The sequence below is a fragment of the Mytilus galloprovincialis genome, chromosome 1 (genome assembly GCF_965363235.1).
Source record: "Mytilus galloprovincialis chromosome 1, xbMytGall1.hap1.1, whole genome shotgun sequence".
Lineage (NCBI taxonomy): Eukaryota > Metazoa > Mollusca > Bivalvia > Mytilida > Mytilidae > Mytilus > Mytilus galloprovincialis.
In genome coordinates, this window is record NC_134838.1 from 132,160,120 (window position 1) to 132,185,102 (window position 24,983).

The following is a 24,983-nucleotide window of genomic DNA, read 5'->3' on the forward strand; positions in this document are numbered from 1 at the left end:
CTGAAATTAACTCCCAGGTGCTTATGAGATGTACTTAAAGGTATATTTTTACCATTTAAGGAAAAGCTGAGGTCTGGAGTCTCAATATTTGAAAAAATCATAATTTCGGTTTTATCTGGGTTGAATGACATAAGCCATTTAGAAGACCAAACATCCAGCTCTTTCAAGTCGCGATCAATAACAGATCTAATCTGTTCTCCATCGTTACCAGAATAGTTGAATGATGTGTCGTCAGCAAATAGCCGACACAGTGAAGTAAGCTTATCAGCAATATCATTAATATATAAGACAAAGAGAAGAGGGCCCAGAACTGATCCCTGGGGGACACCAGCTGAGACATTACAGAAGGAAGAAGACGAGTTATTTAATACTACTCTCTGTTTTCTGTCGTGTAGATAATCCTGAAACCAATTCAATACGTTTCCGTCAACACCATAAGCTTTCATTTTATATATAAGACCCCTATGCCAAACTTTGTCAAAAGCTTTAGAGAAGTCACAGAATACAAAACAATTTATATCTTTTTTTTCCAAAGAGTTTAAAATGCAATTATATATTTCTAAGAGTTGATGAACAGTTGAATTTTTAGGGAGGAATCCTGATTGATACTCATAAATTAATTTATTAGCTTTTAAATGATTGTATAAGTGCTTAAACACTACTCTTTCCATAACTTTTCCTACACAACTAATTAAGGATATCGGTCTATAATTTGATGGCAAGGATGAATCTCCCTTTTTGAAAATGGGTATCAGATTTGCTATCTTCCAGCTAGTTGGGTATATTCCCTCTCTTAAGGATTTATTAAATATAATATGGAGTGGAACTGCTACCTTTTCTGGACACAGCTTTAGCATCTTATGACTGATCACATCAGGACCAGATGCTTTGTTTGGATCTAATATCTGAATAATATCTATTATTTCTTTTATATTTACTTGAATATCTGAAAACTTACTATTAGTTTTTGTATCAAATTCGGGCAAATCAACATGATCCTCATCTAATTTTGAAATCATACTAAAATATTTGTTCAACAAATTACATTTCTCCTCATCTTCATATACAGTATCATTCAGTTCATTATCATTTATAATATTTTGGAGAGGGGGTATGGTTTCTGAACCTTTTTTGGATTTAATTAACGTTTTCATTAATTTCCAATACGTTTTTGAGTTTGAGGGTTGTTTTGATATTAGACAGTCCAAATTTGTTTCAAAATTTTCTTTGGCGATTTTTTTCATATTATTTACCTTATTTCGTTGTTTTTTGTACTTCATAATATTATTTTCACAATTATATTTAATCGCTTTTTTTCTTAATCTGTCTCGGATTCGAATTTCACGTCTTATGTCATTATTGAACCAGTGTTTGTCATTATGTCGTACTGTTACTATTTTAGTAGGAATGCATTTTTTAGCTATTTTCAAAAATTCTATTGTAAAACATTCACACATCTCATTAGTGGTTTTACTTTCGGGAAGCATAGTATTCCAGTCTATTTCGATGACTTACTTTTCAACTTGGACTAAGGACCTCAAATCAAAAGATCTTATATACACATGGAAAAAAGTATTACAACACCAAATAGAAATTGAAATTAAAAAAACACTCTTTATTTTTTTGTGATGTAATTTGGTAAAATAGAACTAGTTAAACATTATTTAAGAATCACCTGAGTTTAATCAATAAACATCGACTCGATAAGTTTTTATCTGCGCATGCAGCTACTGTACCCGTAAACAGCAAAACAGATGTTTTTATCCTCATTGTTTTCAACACTTTAAAGTTATGCGATTAACACCTTGTAATGGGTCCTTGACAACTCTTAACTGCAGCAAGATGGCAGATTATCAGCATAAGAGAAGCAGGGATGTGTCTTAACAACTGCACGTATTGTTGGTCATCACCATTCCACTATAAGTCGTTTTGAGAATAAAAATAAGGCAATAAACGCTGTTAAAGACCTTCCGAGATAATGAAGACCCCCTATACCATTTGCTAGGGAAAATCAAGCATAATGAAGGTTGGTCAGAAGGAAACCCATTGCATACAAGACAATCCTAAAAAGAGAGTGGTGGCCATACAGGAGTCTTTTAACAAGAACTGTTCGAGATCGACTCATCGCTACTGGTTATCGTGCGATAAGACCATTTCGGAGACTTTTGCTAACGAACAGACACACAGTTTTCCGTATCCAATGTAGTGCAGAGCTCGCCAAAGTTGGAAATTAGCATCGTGGAGGAAGATCCAATGTTCAAATGGAATTCGGTTCATCTTCCTTGGCCCGATCGTAGCCCGGATTTGAACCATATCGAGCATATTTGGGACACTATTGGGCGGAAAATGCGCGAAAGGACACCCCAGTTCAAACACATCATGAAATAAACAATGCCCTTCATCAGAAATGGTTGCTGCTTCCTTAGCAACAAATTAGTCGATTTATGGCAGGAATCAGAAGACGTTTAGATGCGGTTATCCGTTTGAATGGAGGCTGCGCACAAAGTACTAATTCTTTGGCGTATAACGATCAACCATGATGTGAACAGTCATCTGAAGATTAATTTTGAAATGTCTGACATTGTAAAGTTCGACTACAGTAAAAGTTGTAAAATGCATTTTTTTTGTACAAAAAACACTTCATTTTGTTATTAAAATTGTGGTTATATAAATCATTTTTTTTCAAACATTTTTTGTTCGTTTCAATGCCAATGTTATCATAAACTATGTTTCGATAATATTATACACATATTTTATTATATTTCATCCAAAAAAAGAGGCTGATTTTTCAAGTTTTAAAAAATCAAGGTGTTGCAATACTTTTTTCCATGTGTATATATATAAGTCACTCATTAAATACCAGTTATAATTATATTTCACTTATTTTAAATACAAAAAGGGAAATAACTCTCATATGGAGTCTCCGGATAGTTTCTTTCAAAATAAAACGTCACATTCTGAGGATTTTAATGAGCAATTTGGAAACATAAATGTGTGGTTTTCTGTTACGGGGTTGCGACGGAGTATTAATAGCAAGAACAACAGTGTTCGGGGAGATAACTCTTACAAAGAAAAGTGTGGCAGTTTCAAAGGCGTATACACTGTATGATATAATATACACAAAAAAAGATGATTACAAAACCAATACTAAAGCATATTATTATTATTATCTTTGGTTTTAATAGTCTGACTTTTCGAGAGAATATCTCTGACTTTTATCTTCCTATCGTAACGGTTACAGATCAGGTTGGTCTGTTGTTCGTTTTGCTTTCATCTGCCATCGAGGAGTCGGGTATGGTCTGGCCGTTCCAAGGTGGACATAGCTGTAGTTACTGCCTCTGGAGATGGCATTGTTGATGGAGATGTGTGTGGTGGTGAACGGAATAACTTGGGATCATCTAGATCAAATCCCTTGTCAAAGTTAATCCGACATCGCCTGCCTCTGTGGTTTGTTGGGTGGAGATAATACTGGCGATGGCATGTCTTCCTGGGGTTGAATGGGCTGATAACAATGTCCGTTTTAATCCCTCATGTTCACCTTGTTATCTCTCTGATTCCCTCTAGCCATGTTCTGGCTTCTGTCTGTTGGTTCTGATCTACGCTGGCACTGCTGGGTAGTATTACTTCAGCAGAGCGTTTGACCTGCACCCTCTAGTCGTAACGCTTGGTGTCCCTTCTCCTGGTTGATGGCGGTTTGTGCTTTTTCTGGTCCGGCTTGGTATTACTAGAAGGTGCCTCTGGTTCCTTAGCCTTTGTCCATGTTAGCTGTACTGTCACCTGGTCAGTACTTGCCGACAATTTCCAAACATGTTCATGGCAGCAAATAAAGCGTTTAATTCATCTGAGAATTCCATTATGATTTGTCTAAGAAGTGTGTTGTGTTGTGAGCTGTGATCAGAAATGAATCATATGTGATCATATTTACCTTTTATACAAATGTAATTATATAAACTATATTTTTTGACATGTAACAATATGCTAAATTCAGATGATGAAATATTTGTAAATAATTTCTTTCACTTAAAAAATACGCAGCTGAACTTTGGTCAAAACAATTATGTTTACAATAACAGGAATAGTCGGAATAAGTGTGTAATGAATCAGTAAGATTTCCATTATCAATACACATGTGTGGTCAGTTTAGCTCTTGTTTCCAATATCGAAAAAAAAATATGTTTTATCAGCATGGGATATGACATTTCCTTTGTGCAGTATTTCGTATTTTCTTAAAGAATTAGATAAAAGCGACTGGAAATAATGAAATCGTTGGTACGTAATCAGTAAATCAGTAGGAAGAAAAAATTTAAGAAGCTTTAGAACATTTACCAGTTGTGTAATGAACTTTACCGATAACAAAATATTATATTATATATCAAAATATTATATTATAAATCAAAATATTATGACATAAATCATTGATATAGAAAAAAAATATGCTGTAGAGAAAACAAAATCGGATTAAAAACTAGCGCTGCCTGAAGTTCAAACAGTTGAAAATACACAGGATTCATACCACTAAGTACATATGATATCGATTAAATGACTTAATACATAAGATATCGATTTAACGACTAAATACATATCATATCGATTAAACGACTAAATACATATGATATCGATTAAACGACTAAATACATATGATATCAATTAAACCACTAAATATATATTATATTGATTAAACCACTAAAGGCATATGATATCAATTCAACCACTAAAACATATTATATCGATTAAACTACTAAATAAATATAACATCGATTAAACCACTAACTGCATATGATATCGATAAAAGCACTAAAACATATGATATCGATTTAACCACTAAAACGTACGATATCAATTAAACGACTGACGTTAATTCATGTTCAATCGATTGGAAATATTCTGGTTTAATACCACTTAATACATATGATATCGATTAAACGACTAAATACATACTATCGATTTAACGACTAAAAGCATATGATATCGATTTAACGACTAAAAACATATGATATCGATTAAACCACTGAAGACATATGATATCGATTAAACCACAAAAGACATATAATATCGATTTAACCGTTAAACCACTAAATACATATCATATCGATTAAACGACTATATACATATAATATCGATTAAACGACTAAATACATTTGATATCAATTAAAGCACTAAATGCCTATGATATCGATTAAACGACTAAATACATATGATATCCATTAAACGACTAAATACATTTGATATCAATTAAAGCACTAAATACATATGATATCGACTAAACGAATAAATACATATCATATCGATTAAACGACTAAATACATAAGATATCGATTAAACGACCAAAACATATGATATCAATTGAACGACTAAATACATATTATATCGATTAAATCACTAAAGATATATGATATCGATTTAACCACTTAAACATGATATCGATTAAACCACTAAATAAATAAGAAATCAATTAAACCACTAAATGCGTATGATATCGATAAAACCACTAAAAACGTATGATATCGATTGAACAACTAAAGACATATGATATGGATTAAGCCAATAAATACATATGATATCGATAAAACCACTCAAGACATATGATATCGATTAAACCAATAAATACACAGATATTGATTAAACCACTAAAGACATATGATATCGATTAAACCACTTACTACATAGGATATCGATAAAACCACTAAAGACAATTGATATCGATTGACCCACTAAATACATATGATATCGATTAAACCACTAAAGACATATGATATCGATTAAACGACTTGCACTGGTTGATGTTCGAGCAATTAGAGATAAACTGGTTTAATACCATTAATAAATACAATATCGGTTTCTCGACTAAACTGGTTCGAGTTCGAGTTGTTGAAGATAAACTGGTTTAATACCAATTCCTTTATCGCACGGTGGGTATTTTTTTCCGTTGTGATTGGTTTTAACGACGTCTCTCGCTGATACAAGTATTCCCCATTCCAAACTAAAAGACAAATCGAAAGAGTTGGTATTACTTTGTTTCATAAAAAAATAACCAACGTAGATACAAGTATGTTGTCTAAGGGAGGGATAAATCATACTTTAAAGAAAATACTTTGGTTCAAACACATAATTTTCTGAAATTGACAATATCAGGTTGCTTGATTTCTTGATTGACAACATTTTTTTTACGTTTGGAAGACGCGTTTTTCAACAAACAATCGGTATTCCCATGGGAACCAACTGTTTCACTCTTCTTGACGACTTGTTCCATTATTCTTATGAGGCTGACACCATACAAGAACTTTTTAGAAAGAAAGAAAAGAAATTAGCAATATCCTTTAATTTTAGTTTCCGTTATATAGATGATTTTCTCTCACTAAGTACAAAATTTGGTAATTATGTTGAACGCATCTATTTTATCGAACTAGAGATAAAGAATACAACAGATACATTTAAGTCTTCCTCATATCACGACAAAAGAGATGATTTCAGCTTCCAAATTGTGAACTTTCCATTACCATGTAGCAACATTCCAGCAGCGCCTGTATACGGTGTGTATATCTACCAACTAAAACGACATTCCCGGGGTTGTATTTCGTATCATGATTCCCTTGATAGAGGAAAGTCACCATTAGTTATATTATGGGGCATTTTGATAAACGCAATTAACTGTCTGTTGTTTCTTTTTTTCAGTTGCGTTCATATGTGTGCCAATGACCGTTGCAGAGAAGATCTATAAAATATGGATATATGGAGATGCGTTATGTAAATTAGTTCCGTATCTTCAAGGTAATTTATTGTATAGAATCATTTTCATAACAGAGTGGACAAGACTGGCTGGGTCATATTAGGTGAACTTTCGTCTGTAACTTCCACTTGTCATAGTGTGCGTGTTTAGACTTTTAAACTGATAGGCAGCAGAAGGTTCTAAACGCCTACATCATATAATACTAATAACAAGCAGAGGACTAAACCTTGTGTGTTCATTTAAATGTTGAATACTTTCCTTTTTTCTCTCGTGTGCCTGCATGTACTTCGCTCTTTTATTTTATTTAAATCCCCATTGTTTCTATACCTAGTTGAAATTGGTTTCGCATCTTTAAGGTATCAGCAGTCGTTTCTTAGCTATTGTGTCAAAATTGATTTTTTTTTTTCATTTTTCACAAGCTGTTTGGAAGTTTTTGTGTCAAATACCTTTTTTGTTCATTTTTCACCAGTGTTCGTTCGTTCGATCCTTGTGTCAAATAGCTCCTTTGTTCATTTTTCACCAGTGTTCGTTCGTTCGATCCTTGTGTCAAATAGCTTATTTGTTAATTTTTTACCAGTGTTCTCTTGAACTGAATTTTAATGTGCGTATTGTTATGCGTTTACTTTTCTGCATTGGCTAGAGGTATAGGGGGAGGGTTGAGATCTCACAATGTTTAACCCCGCCGCATTTTTGCGCCTGTCCCAAGTCAGGAGCCTCTGGCCTTTGTTAGTCTTGTATTATTTTAACTTTTAGTTTCTTGTGTACAGTTTGGAGTTTAGTATGGTGTTCATTATCACTGAACCAGTATATATTTGTTTAGGGGCCAGCTGAAGGACGCCTCCGGGTGCGAAAATTTCTCGTTGCATTGAAGACCAGTTGGTGACCTTCTGCTGTTGTTGTCTCTTTGGCACATTCCCCATTTCCATTCTCAATTTTATTCATTCGTTCTTTGTGTCAAATAGCTTCTTTGTTCATTTTTTACCAGTGTTCATTCGTTCTTTGTGTCCAATAGCTTCTTTGTTTATTTTTCACCAGTGTTCGTTCAGTCCTTGTGTCAAATAGCTCCTTTGTTTATTTTTTACCAGTGTTCGTTCGTTCGGTCCTTGTGTCAAATAGCTTCTTTGTTCATTTTTTTACCAGTGTTTATTCGTTCTTTGTGTCAAATAGCTTCTTTGTTCATTTTCACCAGTGTTCATTCGTTCTTTTTGTCAAATAGCTTCTTTGTTCATTTTTCACCAGTGTTCATTCGGTCCTTGTGTCAAATAGCTTCTTTGTTCATTTTTCCCCAGGGATCATTTGGTCCTTGTGTCAAATAGCTTGTCTGTTCACTTTTCACCATGTTCATTCTGTCTTTGTGTCAAAGAGCTTCTTTGTTAATTTTTCACCAGTGTTTTTTGGTCCTTGTGTCAAATAGCTTCTTTGTTCATTTTCACCAATCGTCTTTTGGTCCTTGTGCATTTTTCACCAGGTTTAGAATTTTGTTCGCTACGCTTTTCTTTCTTTTTCAAATAATTACATTAGATGTATGTTTCATTATAATACGTTATTCTGATTGGCTAACTAGCAATCTCGTGATATTCCTTAATCAATTGCATTACACAATGCAACTTTTCATTCATGATGACACAAGGTCCCACAATAAAGTCACAGGTAAATGAAATAAAAACTTGATAAAATGCGTGTATTCATGATCCTATAGGTAAAAATGTAATTATAAGTATTGAATGCTTTTTTTTGTAACTTTATAGGGTTGTAAAAGCGTTGACCGTGCGCACATTTTTAGTATGAAGCGCTTCCGCGCTTCATACAAAATGTACTTCGATCAACGCTTTTACACCCCAATAAATTTACAAAAAAGAGCATTCAATTCTTAAATATTGTATGCATAATGTTTTATTTATATCACAAAAAATGTAAAGCGATCGTAATCCTATTGAAACTAATTCGTTCATACGTCCTTTCATGTTTTATTAATAAAAATATACTATCTTTCCTTGACAACAATGAACTACGCATCAAAGAGTTTTCCTTTGTTTCAAAACAAAACTTCATCAAAGTAGAATCTTTTAAGAAAACCTTATTCCTATGCTTAATTATCATTTGAAACGACAGATTGAGAAACTAGTCAATTGTATAGAAGTTCATTTTAAACAGTGATGTTAATATACTGTAAAAATTCATGAAAGGATATTCGTTTCTCATTATTAGAAACAGATTGAAACTGAATATAACATGGTCATATAAGGAAACAGTATGACATTGAATAATGAAATTATATCAGAAATCAAGCACTTCCGTCAAGATACAACTTTAACTTCATATGGTCGAGCAGTGAGAAAATACAACGAATTTTGAGTTGATTCTTCTCCTATCATATCGCCGAGAGAGAGAAATCGAGTACCTCTTTCACAGATCGTACCGTACCTTCTCCTTCCATTAATGCTAGTTTGGTACAATTTTTGTGGTTGTTAAATTTTGCATCAAAGGACTCCATTTTTTCGTTAAGATGTTATTATAATTTCGTTCTTATAAAAAAAATATGGTGATGTGGTATGATTGCCATTGAGACCACTATCCACAAACTATCAAATGAAATGGATATAATCAATGATTAAGGGCAACCTACGGCCTTCAATCAGAAAAACCCATCCCGTATGGTCGGCTATAATAGGCACTGACATGAACAAAATGAAACAATTCAATTCAGAAAACTAGTGTTTTAACCAAAATGAAGAATAAAAAACATTTATCAAACTTTCGGGTTACAATAGCATACACAGTTACGTCGCTCAGTGAAAATATATTTCTATTTTCTATTTCATTTAGTTTTTGAGATACTTTTTTTGTAAAGTTACTGTACATTATCTTTTGAATCATATTGAAAAATTGAAATCGAGTTTTTTAATTTTCAAAACAGTAATACAATTCTCCTTGACATATACACAATTCTCATTGACATAAAAGTTTTAAATAAAAACATGCTGATCGTTGCTGGGCTTCCAAAATGTTGTATATTACAAACTTTTCAAGAAAATTATATTTCACAAACAGGCTTTGAAAATTTTCACAAAATGCATGCTTCCAGAATGTTGTATGTGAACTTGAACATTTTTGTAAATAGCAGTGAAATAAAAATTTTGACATTTCTGGATTATCCAAGAACTTAAATTATTTTCACAGAAATAAAGAAATGTACAATAATTTTATTCCCAAAGCCATTATACAACGATTTTCAAGTTTTCATACAACATTTTGGAAGCAAACTTTACAAACAACAAGCATTGGCAATTTTGCAGTAATATGTCTTTAATTCAAACGTTTTGATTGGTCTAACTGTATGCTATTTTTTAATACTAAAGATTTCCTCCTGCCCAGACCATTGGTGTCAAAAAGTATTTTTAGCCAAAAAAGTCATATACGACATTTTGAAAGCCCAGTGACGTGGTGTATTATAACAAATGACCCTCTAGAGACTTAATCCATGAAAGCAAATGTCAATCAAATGAGAACCGATATATTTAATCACATTTCTTGAAAATACGTGGTGTATATAATGTATAAATCATATATAATATTTTATAATTACCTCTTACGCATTCAGATGTGTTAAATGTCAATAAAATTAAAGCTGTTTGTTGATTTAAATATAATATCATTTAAAAACGCGTGCTTTAAATCTAATATAATACACGAAACCTATGTGTATAGGCTACTTCTTCGTTTAGTTTCAGAATGAATGTAATAGCCATTATTGTAATAACATTAACTTTACCAATTTTTCTGCACAATATGCATATTTCGACCATACATGTCTCTTCAGTGATGCTCGTGGCCAAAATATGTAAAATCCAAAGCTTATTTAAAAGATGAAGAGCTATAATCCAATAGTTCCAAAAAGTATAGCCAAATCCATAAAAGGAATCAGATCTTTGCATGAGGGAGATACATTCCTTCATTTATAATAATTTTTAACATTTTGTAACAGCAAATTTAATAACACAAAAAAAATCCGTATTTTCATGACAGTACCGGAGAACTGGCTACTAGGCTGGTGATACCCTCGGGGACTAACAGTCCACAAGCAGAGGCGTCGACCCAGTGGTAGTAATGGTATTAACGGTACCAATTTTTCCGCACCAGATGCGCATTTCGACAATACATGTCTCTTCAGTGATGCTCGTTGTAGTTAGCTTCTCTGGAGGATAAAAGATAAGAAATGATATTTGCCAGATTCGCCTTGAACGATACTCTTTTCGATCATAGACTAATTGATTTTTGATCGATTTTGTTACACGTAAAATTACGCATGTTGGGGCGGACAAGGCATTCTTTCTTTGCTAAAAGCCGGACAAGGCATTCTTTATTTGCTAAAAGCCTGACGTTTCAAACGTTAGTGAATCTCTCTTTTAATCGTTCAAAATTTTTTTTATCAATTTGTCTCGTCCGAGGTGTTTTCTATATTAACCATCATCAGCGGTGCTCAAACCTAAACATTTAAACACCAGTGATGTGAACATATGTGGGAACGTTAAGATTTATTATGACCAAAAGGCAGTATAAACGGTATTGGTTTTTCTCATTGTTGAAGGCCGTATTGAGGCTATAATTGCTAACATTCACTTTATTTGAACTTTAGTGGATAGTCATATTGGCAATCATACCACATCTCCTCAGCTATATATATATATAAATCAAATCATATCAAATAAATTTATTAGTTTAAACATATTTATTTATAGTGGATTGTGAAACAAGTTTTGCAACTTATATCAATCCCTTTCCACTTTGCAGGTGCGAGTGCTGCATTGTAGCGGCATTAGCCTGCTCTTTTTCGAAATCTACAAGGGTGTCTTTAACGTGCAAGAGATAATGGCTCTCTTAACACGGGTCAGCCATTTATCGTCCCCGTCCGACGGACTATCATCGTTTCCTCAAGACCATACTCGCAAATGGTGTCAAGGGAGAGTTTATTGATGGTGTAAATGCCAATACAGTAATGATACCAGCTGACATTTACAAAATACAAATATAAAAATAAACGAAATAAATAAAAAACAAATATACAGAGATATAATTTGTCAGTTGTAAGAGACACATATATAATATCTACATTGCGTGGAGTTGTTATTCCTACTTTATTATTAATTCAAGCTATTACAATAAACACTACAACAGATCTTAAAAACATTATGTTTGCTTTCAATGAATGTTCGAATCATACATATCGCTTTTTCCAGCTACACATACAGTACAAATGTCAGTATCATTACTTTATAAAATGAAACTAAATTTATCTTCTTCGGACATATTAACAAAAGATGGAACTATATAAGTGGACACATTATATCTAAAAGCGTTCTAGTATATCTACCAACTTGTCTTAGTAATTTGCTATTACTAATTCTAATTTTTACCATTTTAGAAATATCACTTTTGTAAAGGTCCAGTAGGAGATATTTTTCTAATTCGAAATTATTTTTAACTTTGTAATACGTTCTTATTTTATTACCATGACTATTTTTATGAGGGTCTCAAAAAGGAGCTTGTTTCAGGATTTTATGAATTCCTCCTCTAATTTCTTTCGAACTGAAAAAAAAGTATTTTTTTCTTTGACATAGTATTTTGATTTTCCCAAACATGCTGAAACCCAACTTTGCCTTATACCACATTTATTTTACTACAAATACCATGAGACATGTTAAAGTTTTCATTGTATGTTGTCTTTACCATACTCTCCACTGTCCATATTAATGATATGAAGCCAGAAATTAGTTGTATTTTTAAGGGCTGACAATGAAAGTGGGAATAAACCTAATTCAGAGAGTACAGCATTATTAACAGCACCTTTATTTACATCCAATAAAAAATAAGCAAATTTAAATCTAATTTGCTCTAAAGTTTGCATATACATAAAATTGAGAAAGGAAATGGTGAATATGTCAAAGCGACAACCACCCGACCATAGAGCAAACAACAGCCGAAGGCAACCAATGGGTCTTCAATGCAGCGAGAATTCCCGCACCCGCAGGTGTCCTTCAGCTGGCCCCTAAAATATGCATAATAGTACAGTGATAATGGACGTCATACTAAACTCCGAATTATACACAAGAAACTAAAATTTAAAATCATACAAGACTAACAAAGGCCAGAGGCTCCTGACTTGGGACAGGCGCAAAATTGCGGCGGGGTTAAACATGTTTATGAGATCTCAACCCTCCCCCTATACCTCTAGCCAATGTAGAAAAGTAAAAGAATAACAATACGCACATTAAAATTCAGTTCAAGAGAAGTCCGAGTCTGATGTCAAAAGATGTAACAAAAGAAAATAAATAAAATGACAATAATACATAAATAACATGTATGACTCGATGGTAGTAATTTGTTTCACTAAACTAACAGTAGCCCAAACTTTATTGCTAAATATATAATAAAATAGGTTTAACACATGAATCAAAAATCTTTTAAGTGTGGTAGTAAATTTATTTTTTCAGAAAATAATAATTTTCTAATACAAAATATAAATTAGTAAAAGATCAATCGTAACAATTTCACGGAATCTTAGATGCTTCAATATCATTTTTTTTTTTTTTTTTTTTTTTTGTTATTTCTTGTCTCACTACGCCCGTAAATCTTTGATAAGTATTGAGTATGACGAAAAAAAAAATCACTTCTGTACTCATATTGTGCACAACAAATTTATTTATTATGTAAAACATATTTCCTTACTCCTAACAATAAAATTATCATATTTGAAATTACTTGTGTACGTTAATTTATTTAACACTATTTTGTCCCAGGTCAAAATTGCCATTATGATATTATTCAACATCTTTTCTTGTTAATATTGTATTTATATTGTGTCATAGTTTAGAATTATTCGTTCAGTGTATGTTTACTTGTTTTTGTCGGACCTCAAAGAGCACCCTTATGGGTAACAACAACAGGTCTCATAGTAACCAAGGATAAAGGGCTGAGTTCCAATGAAGTTTTCGTTAACATATTGCGCAGACGATCAATTTATGATGGATTACAATTAAGCATTTATTAAAAGTTTTTGTCTTATTGTCTTATGCTTCAAGTGTATTTTTGTCCAAACATCTAACTATAAGCGTCCCTTTTCATTCAGACTTGGACATTTGTTCACCATTTTGTAAAAACTAACGTAGTTATATAACTGTGTGGAATTGATCCTTATTTGTAACAAAAAAAAATATTTGACTTTGTCATTACTTTATCATTTAAATTATTATGTCTATTTTTCAGGAGTAGCCATAACAGCCAGCATATTAACAATTACGAGTATGAGTTTAGATAGATGTCTAGCAATACGACATCCGGTTAAATACAGACACATAAGAACGACAAAATATGTCCGAATTGTCGTAGTAGTTATATGGATTATTTCCCTTTTATTGGCTATACCTATGCTGTTTGTAAGGTCTACGGTCACAACCGAAATAATACCCGGTGATTTTGTAACGTTTTGCTCAGAAAACTGGGAGAATAATTTGCATCGACAGATTTATGATATAATTTTATTGGTTCTGATCTTTATTATTCCAAGTTCTACGCTTCTTGTGTCATATTTCTTGATGGGAAAGAAGTTATGGGTTCCAGACAGGAAATTAAGTGCAGAAAGGCCAATTACTAGAAGGAGTGGACAAACAAGTAGCGAACGTGAAAGAAGTATGCGAAATCTTACTCTAAATCGACGGAGATTAGCTAAATTGTGTATTGCTATAGCAGTTGTATTCATTATGTGTTGGACGCCATATTTTATAGTCAGTACGTATTTAGACTTCCGGTCTGACGTAAGCGATATTGACATACTGAGCTATACACTTTTAATAGGCCATATGCATTGTGTAACAAATCCAATTGTATATTGCTTTCTCCATAAAACATTCCGCCATTATGTATTCCGGTGTTTCTCAGGAAACGTCAAGAAGAGGGCAACAGCAGGAGTATATGAAGCGGTAAGATATTTCCTAGCATTATCATCTTTATCAACATTTTTATAGTTGTTCGACATACTTCACGACAGGATCCCGGCTCTCTTAGTACGTATTCCTTACTGACTTTTGTCCAATAGTATCTTTGCAATTGATAACACCAACATATAATTTTGTAAATCGATTCCATAATTAGTTCACAGAGTCTAAAAGTCCAACTGAACTTTTCTCACAATAACGTTGCGTTGCGTCCATCGTCCGTTAACTTTCACAATAAACTTCTCTAAAACAACTTGGCCAAATTTAATTAAAAATTGCCACAATTATCAAATGGATATTAATTTAAAATTTTGTCCGATGACACTGCCTATCAACCAGCATGGCCGACATGGTTAGAAAAAATGGGATGTTAAAATTATCATCTTGGAAACCTTTTAATGAGTAGAGAAAGTCTGACAAAACAATATTGATAAGAATGCTGAGATCAAACAACTGTCAAATAACATCGAAACTGTCAGACAACTTTTAGACGTTTTTACACTTTAATTGGGAATTCTACAATTTATTTCTAAATTTTTGCCAATTATATTAAAAAACATTGAAACAGAAGCTGCCAATATCAAAAATATCAGCAATACAAGCTTTATAAATAAGTTTAAAGGAACGAAAGCGTCAGGGAAATCCTTATTAAAGTTATTGCCCTTTATGGCGATGTTTTGCCAATTTTGCGTGTGTATATAAAAAAGAAGATGTTGTTTAAATGTCTCATTGCTAATGTGACAACTTTTCACAAGACACCAATTGACACAGAAATTAACAACAGTGATAACAGTGACGATACCGAAATTTAAACTTGATTTTAGTTTTGTGGTAATAAGTATTGTGTATAGGTTTCATAATGTTAGTTGAGGAAAACTAGTTCTAAAAATGTAACAGTCAACAGACAGTTGCTTTTTTATTGACTATGTAAAAAGTTTCAACTGCCATTAATCTATGTCTTTTAATACGCAGTGAATGCATCTTAACCTTTTCAACTGTTGGTAAGAGCTTGCATGATCGTCATACACCAACCTTAGTGCTCTTTCTTTTACTACATTTCTCAGTACAAAATCCCGTGACAAAGGGTAAAAATGAAATTGCTCAAGATAAATGTATGTAATTCTCATAAAAGAAAAATATTTTTTCGATTGTCTGATAGCTTGAAAGATAATTTCGGGTCGATATGGAACAGACCAGGTATTAATCGGTTTATTATAATTTATGCCTCAGATTCGTGGTTCTGGGTGCGCATCACTGTATGTCGTTGTTAAGTGGTTTGAATATTTTGTCGACAGTTATATTATTTGTTTGTGCGTTTTCTGTGTTGAATGTTTCCGCCTGTGTTTGTGCTATATTTTATCCACTTAGTGTTGTCTTTCAAGAAATATGTTTTAACATTGTTATAAAACGGGAGGTTTGACTAGCCATTAAACCAGGTTTTCTTAAAATGTCTTGTACCAAGTCAGGAATATGACCTTTGTTATCCAATAGTTCGTTTCTATGTTTGTTGGTGTTTGTTTTTGTTGGCGTTTGTTTTTGTTGCACTTCAGTGTTCCTGGTGTTCCTTCCCCCTCGTTTAGTTAATGTGTTTCCTCGGTTTAAGTTTGTAACCCGGATTTGTTTTTTTCTCTATCGATTTATGACTTTTGAACACTGGTGTACTACTGTTGCCTTTATTTAAAAGCTCTTATCAATATGATTATGTACCAATATGGAAATATTATCCGTGTGCCATTAACAATATATGTATTAGAATATATAACCTTTTTAGGTAGATCAATACCAGACGGACATGAAAATCCGGAGAATAATAGAAAATTAATAAACGGTTAATGTCTCCCATTAATCAAAACTATTGAATGAAACCCTACGCAACTTGAACCAATATTGTTTCTTTACGTTATTCCTTGTTATTCCTGGTGTTTTTATTAATATAAATACAGGAACATGTTCTTCAATTTGCAATAAACGTTTTTCTCGTATTTCGATTTTGAATTACCAAATATTTAAGATAGATAACTAAAAATGAATAAAAATCGTTATCTGAATGAACTCATCATATACTAAGCAACGATATGTCCAGTCCTGTATATGTTATGAGTCGAATTTCATTTACCACAATAGATTTCATATGCGATTGTTATCCGGGATGCTCGAAAATGTATGATCATTGGATAATTTTAATCGATCGAGCTTTGACTGACCGTTACTTTCAATTGTCATTAAACTATTTTTTCAACTTACATAACTTTACCTGTTTCACAAAGTTAGGATTTTATATCACATGACATTCCAGGGGCGGGTCCAAGATTTTCGAAATGCAGCCTAGTTTTATACATCGTACTATATACCACGGCGCAGACGTACTATATACCACAAGGCGCAGACGTACTATATACCACACGGCGCAGACGTACTATATACCACGGCGCAAACGTACTATATACCTCGACGCAGACGTACAATATACCTCGGCGCAGACGTACTATATACCAAGGCGCAGACGTACTATATACCACGGCACAGACGTACTATATACCTCGGCGCAGACGTACTATATACCACGGCGCAGACGTACTATATACCAAGGCGCAGACGTACTATATACCACACGGTGCAGACGTACTATATACCACACGACGCAGACGTACTATATACCACGGCGCAGACGTACTATATACCACGGCACAGACGTACTATATACCTCGGCGCAGACGTACTATATACCACGGCGCAGACGTACTATATACCACGGCGTAGACGTACTATATACCACACGGTGCAGACGTACTATATACCACACGGCGCAGACATACTATATACCACGACGCAGACGTACTATATACCACGGCGCAGACGTACTATATACCACGGCGCAGACGTACTATATACCTCGACGCAGACGTACTATATACCACACAGCGCAGACGTACTATATACCTCGACGCAGACGTAGTATATACCACGGCGCAGACGTACTATATACCACGGCGCAGACATACTATATACCTCGACCCAGACGTACTATATACCACACGGCGCAGACGTAGTATATACCACGGCGCAGACGTACTATATACCATGGCGCAGACGTACTATATACCACGGCGCAGACGTACTATATACCACGGCGCAGACGTATTATATACCTCGACGCAGACGTACTATATACCACACAGCGCAGACGTACTATATACCTCGACGCAGACGTAGTATATACCACGGCGCAGACGTACTATATACCACGGCGCAGACATACTATATACCTCGACGCAGACGTACTATATACCACACGTCGCAGACGTACTTTATACCTCGACGCAGACGTACTATATACCACGGCGCAGACGTAGTATATACCACGGCGCAGACGTACTATATACCACGGCGAAGACGTAGTATATACCACGGCGCAGACGTAGTATATACCACGGCTCAGACGTACTATACGCGGGTAGGTTAATGCGGTTTCAAATCGATTTTTGGTGATTGCATCGAAATCTCATCTATTACGTCATTTTCGAAACTATACGAATTTTGATTGGCTAAATCGAACGTTGGGAGAATTGGCTATGGAGTGGTGATTTTTTGGCTACACCGAGGTCAAAGATTTATCAACTTGTTGTTTTTCGACAACAGCATTGCGACATTAACAATATCTTAATCCATGACCATTGTTCCCTTGAACACTTACAGTTTTAAGTAAGAAAATCGCCAAAAACTAAGATTCATCAACGTCAATGTTTAGCTTGTCACGTCACACTCATTATCATCAGCTGTTGAGCACCTTGTCACAGAAGTCGGCACATGGAAATCACAATGGAAAGGTGGATTTTGCATACATTTTGAGGTAAATACGTTGTAAATTGTAACTCTTTATCACCGGTACCCATTTCTTCTTATTGAATTTGTTGAAGTGAATCAAAACATTCACAATTGTTCATTTATTTCGATAAACGACGACGAAAACCGTTGATCTTATGAATCAATCAATGAATCAATAAAGTTAGCTAAATGGAAACAATGCTCGGAGAAAGATTATTATAATATTAGTTATAATTAATAGACTTGATTTTTTCCAAGCTAACTGTTACATAATAATTACCCCCCCCCTCCCCCCCTCTTAATTCCCCCTTGGTTTAGTATATGCAATAAATTAAAACTATTCATTTATGTATACATATATATAGCTCCATAACTTGGACAGTAAGGGGTGCACCCCCTATATTATTATATCCACCCAGTCTACCTCTCTTTAGGCTTAGTCATTTATTTATACTTTTATACACCACTCACACAAATGAACAGTGTTGGTGTTTTTTTTTACATGTTAAACAGAGAATGACATTGTTTCAATTCAGAATTATTTTGTTTCATTGTGATTTAATTGAGCATGAATTTTATGAATATAAAACTTGGATTTGTTTCACAAATAGTATTATATCCATTGTAATTTTCTAAGTTTATGAGAAAATACCAGTCACACAAAGACAAAGAATTTATAAATGCATGTACAAACAAATAAAATGTACTATTAAGTCATATTTCAGTTAACAGGCTACTGAGATTTTACAAAATGAGAGAATTTGCTCATCTCAGTTAATATATTATCCAATTTAATTTTTAGTAATAGACATGAAGATTTTAAATTGATCACCTCAGTCTTCCATTCAATTGACATAAAAACTATTGATTACTTGTAGGATTTGCTTGATAACTATTAAAATGTTATAATCCAAATAAGTGATTATTAAATTTACTTGAAAAGTTGTCAATCTACATTGATGTAAATATTTCAATATCATACAGATTAAATACCTATCGGTTTTTAATTAAAAATATCTCCTTTATTGCCTAGTTCCTACATGTTTCAAAAAACTTTTGGTGTGTTTATTGCTTTTAAAGTTTTGATAATGCAATTTTATATATATTTGTCTTTTGCAGAATTTTTATTCACTGGGTTTTTTTACTGCTTCCAAGTGACTTGACATGTAGGAAGTCTGCATTATCATGTAAGCATTCAAATATTATATTATTTTATAGTCACATGAAGTGATAAGAAAGCTATTAAAAGATCCATTGCTTATGAGTTTAGATTAATCTATTTGTTAAGAAAGTAAACAAACATGGCAATTATTTTATTACAAACATGTAAGTTTACTATTGGTTTTACGAACCACTGCTTATAGGCTATTAAGCTTACTCAAATTTGATTATATTGAAGTTCTCTTTTTGTATCAGAATAAGAATAAGATAATTTTTATGTTCAAAATATTAATAACAGGGCACATTATTAAGAGCATATAAATCAAGTACAATGACTGAAGTAATAGATATTATGCATATATATATATAGCAATGGGGCTTATAAATTAATTATATTGTGTATAATAATATTATTTTTTTTGCAGGATTTTAAGATGAATGAGAAACAATGGCTTAACTTCCAATACAATAGCACATTTGATAAAATTAATAAGACACAAGGACTGCACTTTTCATTCTAAGGAAGATCAACAAATGAAACAAGGATATCATTTTCATATCAGATTCCTGTACATGAGATATAAAGAGAAAATTAATTTACTGAAAAGACAACTCTTTACTTATACATATGTGTGACAAAATGAATGGAATGAAGGCTGTTTTAACTGTGCTAAAAGGAATACAAATTAGAAGTTAATTGTATTAAAAAAAAGTGAGAAAAAAATTTACTGTATGAAAAAGCAGGTTCAACAAAAGGAAAATATATGTTGAAATGAATGAATAACTAACTGCAATGATTCTGGAACTTGTGTTAGTTCATGATCAAAGAAAGGAAAAAATTATAAGAAAGTGGAATACATATTATATGTGATATTGTGTCCTAATTATGATCACTGAAAAGAGGATGTTTCACAGAACTTTTATAATACTTCATAAATGTGTCACTGTGTACAAATTGTTATTTCATTCGTTTGAAAAAGTATATTCAGCTGTGCTCCATGGAATATTAAATCAAAATTATTAATATTGTTTATTAATATAAATGTGAAACAAAAGCAAAAGTGTCAGGAATGATGAAATGTTTTCACATACAAATTAGCAAATAGATTCATCAATAGGATCACCCATTCCCTAATTTCAATGATTGTGAAACATGTTTTATAACAAAAACAAAAAAATCTATGTAATTTGTTTATGATGGTCAGTTTTGACACATTGAAAATCATACCACATGATAAGTCTGTTTTGCTGCATTTAATACACAATTTCAAATCAATCAATCAGTGAATGTGTATTTTAAATTACTTGGGTTAAATGAAACAACTTTGAGATTGCCCAGTAGTGTTTTCTGTCAGACACTGATCATATATTCCCTTACAAAAAACATTCACTCCCCCTTTTCAGAAAGTACCTGTAACAAGTAATGCTTATTGAAGAGCAATAATCAATATTAATTTAATTATCTAATAACATGGAGCTTAAAAAGATGGTAAATATTATAACTTTTCTTATTCAGTTCAACATGGTTTAAACTGATGCCTGCTAGTTTTATGCTGTTATCCTTAAAAATAAACACCTCATTGATGGTTAGCATTGCAATTAATATAAAAGATAATATATTATATTGATATAAATAAAATATAGATAATCAAAACAGTTGTCCCAGTTCATGATTTTTTTCTAATTTATAAAGATTTAGGCCACAGATACATAAATGGGGGTCTGAACTGGAGGGGGTGTCAATTAGTTGTTTAGAGAATTGTTCTCTTTTTTTTTTATTCAAATAGCATCTTTTCTTTACCCTACAAAATTATTATTATATATTCTTTAAAAAGCTTTACACCCTATATATACCTATATACCTGTTTCCTGTACCTTAAAAAGAAGGGACATATTACAGCTAATTTCCTTATGCATGTAGAGCAAGACTTTGGTTACCTTGCTTGCTTTGTTTGTATATTGTATAATAATAATTTAGATAACATCCAATTGAATTTAACTATAATATTTACAGGTTAAAGTTTGCCTATATTTATTGTTTGAAGATGACAATATTAAGTGTTTTAAGCTTGGGTAAATGTTTATACAAACAAAACAAGCAAGCCAACCAAAGTTTTACTCTACAAGCTTTAGAAAATTAGCTGTAAAAGAAAATATTCTGCAGTTTTAGAATATTTTATTCTCATAAACTAAATACAAAGTTACAGAGAATGGTACATATATACATAAATAGAATAAATACATATTCTGGAGTTTTAAGTGTGCTTGAATGTGACACAGAATGTTCATTGAATGTGTACATTGTGTAAGGGTATGTGTGAAAAAAATGTGGCAGGATTTGAAATATAATTAAATATTCATTTGCTCTTGGACATTCATATTTGGTATAAATTGATTGAATAGTCCCATACTTACTGACCATCATAAGGATTTTTTTTTTATGAAATCAGCATCTATTTTTCTTAAACTATGTTTCCTATCAGTATGTGGTAATTAAATTTATTGAGAGAAAAAATAAGTAGGAAATTGAATATATATTCTAAGCTGTCATTATATATGGTGTGATTGCCACTGTGACCAACGACCGAATGATGTACAGTGTATGGCTCTGTATGATTTATAAAGAATGAGCAAGATTCAAGATTTTATTGTACACTCTGACAGTTTACACTGTTACAAGAGGCAAAACCCAAACATGAGAGGCACCTCATCTGACAAAATAGAATACACTATTCAAAGAATTATCTGATTGATTGAATGGTGTTTAACAACATTTTCCGCACTGTTGTGCGAATATACGGAGGTCATGTTTTATTGGTACTGGTAGATAAAGCTACAGTGTACGTAGAAAAATTCAATACATATTTTTTTACAGAGAGAAAAGGGGCTTCATACCCCAAGCCGATGTGTAATTATAATCATTCTGATCTATTCTCCGAGTACAATATACATTTACAAAGTTTGTTTCTTTATTAAATCAATTGATTATGGAGGAGATGCAACAAAAAGTACATTTAAATAAAGATCAACAACAATTTCCCGATGACTGAAATTTTTATTTCTGTTTACAGAATTACTTCCCTTTGAAAGTCACTTGTGCGTTTGTAAACAATGTCGGACCCGAAAACTTGGGAAACACATCAACTTTGACTCAAAAGTGCTAGCGTGTAGAAATGATGAATTTTCGAGTCAAGTTAACGTACAGAAAGCTGAATATTAATAATTTACGAAAACTGCTACTCGGTTCATGTTGTTTATACCGTTTAAGTATTAGACGTTGTAATATCTGAAGGTCATAGTATTTTTGGCGCAATTCAGTCGAAAATCTCAGTTTATTCAATTAATCTTTTTATTCAAAGGAGGCGAGTAGCACTTTTCTATTACTTTGGTATATAAGCTATCCACAGTTAACAATACTTAGAAAAACAAGACTGTCTACACGCTAGCACTTTTGAGTTTACTGTTTTTCACGTTTATAAATAGATTTTGAGTGTCACGTGATAACCACGTGATAATTTGAGAATGTTATTTTTGAAAACGAAAATCCATATTGTCAACATACTAGCCAAACTAAAAAATTTAACAAATTACACTATAAATGAGTCACAAAGTCTTTTTATTAAAAGTTGAAATTTAAGTATCATTTTTTCATTTTTTTTGAAAATACAGCATTAACCTACCCGCGTATACCACGGCGCTGACGTACTATATACCACGGCGCAGACGTACTATATACCTCGACGCAGACGTACTATATACCACGGCGCAGAGCGAGTTCACATTTTTTGGACATGCAAATCGTTTTAGATATAATTTGTTGATGATAATTCAAATATTTTTGACAATAAAAAGGGTGTACACACTATCGAGGATCCGCATCTACTTATTCGAAATTAAAAAAAAAATATAAAGAGAGGTAAAAGATATCAGAGGGACAGTCAAACTCATAGATCGAGAAATAAATTGACAACGCCATGGCTTAAAAATAAAAAGCCAAAGAGACCAATAATAGCACAAAAGACGCAACATAGAACACTAAAGAATAAGCAACACTAACCCCACCAAAACTGTGGCTGATCTCAGATGCTCCGGAAGGGTAAACAGATCCTGCTCCACATGTGGCACCCATCGTGTTACTCATGTTATTGCAAGTGTAATTTGGCAGGTCATATTCGTGGTGACAAGAGAAATAAATTTTAGTTACGACATATTTGATCCTTCAATTTTTGTATCATGGCATTTCATTTATCTGTTTCAGACATTTTATGTTGATTTGCAAGTTTGTATACGTGTGTGATAGATTTATTCGGATATGTTCTTGTAACATAGTGCACTTCCATAATCGTCTATTTGGTTGAACATCGAATGATTAACTTTGGATGAATTTGTATTTTGTGTTGTTGTCTCATCTCCTTCATAAACAAGAGAACTTCATATGATTAAAGTGATATATTGATTTCTTTTGTAGCCGTACATGACTCTAAACAGAGGAACACCTAACAATTCAAATAGAAAAGGTTCTATCAAATCATTGAGTTCACAACGACGTGCCTCGTCCTCGACTTCAAGTACACAGGGACACGAGAAAGGAAATCAAGAAATGCCGGAGACTTTGAAGGGGAAGTTATTATTAAGAAACAATTTCACTCCTCTGGACATAGAGAAATATAATTTACCACGGAAACTTGAAATTCCTTCAATAATCAAAGAAGAATCGAAAGCCTATTCCAGTCAGTCGAGATCAAGGTCAGATTTATTCTGAGCCTTAATGTGATCTAGAGACAAACTAGAGGCTCTAAAGAGCCTGTGTCGCTCACCTTGGTCTATGTGACTATTAAACAAAGAAAGCAGATGGATTCATGACAAAATTGTATTTTGGTGATTGTGAGGTGTTTGTACATCTTACTTTACTGAACATCCTTGCTGCTTACAATTATCTCTATCTATAATGAACTTGGCCCAGTAGTTTCAGTGGAAAATGTTAGTAAAAATTTACAAATTCTATAAAAATTGTTGAAAATTGACTATAAAGGACAATAACTCCTTAGGGGGTCAATTGACCATTTCGGTCATGTTGACTTATTTGTAAATCTTACTTTGCTGAACATTATTGCTGTTTACAGTTTATCTCTATCTATAATAATATTCAAGACAATAACCAAAAACAGCAAAATTTCCTTAAAATTACCAATTCAGGGGCAGCAACCCAACAACGGGTTGTCCGATTCACCTGAAAATTTCAGGGGGAGATAGATCTTAACCTGATAAACAATTTAACC

At 32.9% G+C, this 24,983-nt stretch overlaps 1 protein-coding gene across 1 annotated transcript in view; it reads left to right on the plus strand.

The window, feature by feature from the left end:
- LOC143060314 (QRFP-like peptide receptor) overlaps window positions 1-24,518 on the plus strand; it is a 49,064-nt gene extending 24,546 nt beyond the window's left edge. The window contains exons 2-4 of the mRNA XM_076233594.1: window positions 6,673-6,768; window positions 13,991-14,703; window positions 24,173-24,518. Of these exons, the coding sequence (XP_076089709.1) occupies window positions 6,673-6,768; window positions 13,991-14,703; window positions 24,173-24,466 (1,103 nt within the window). The 3' untranslated portion in view covers window positions 24,467-24,518. The remainder of the gene's footprint in view (window positions 1-6,672; window positions 6,769-13,990; window positions 14,704-24,172) is intronic.
- The last annotated feature ends 465 nt before the right edge of the window (window positions 24,519-24,983 follow it).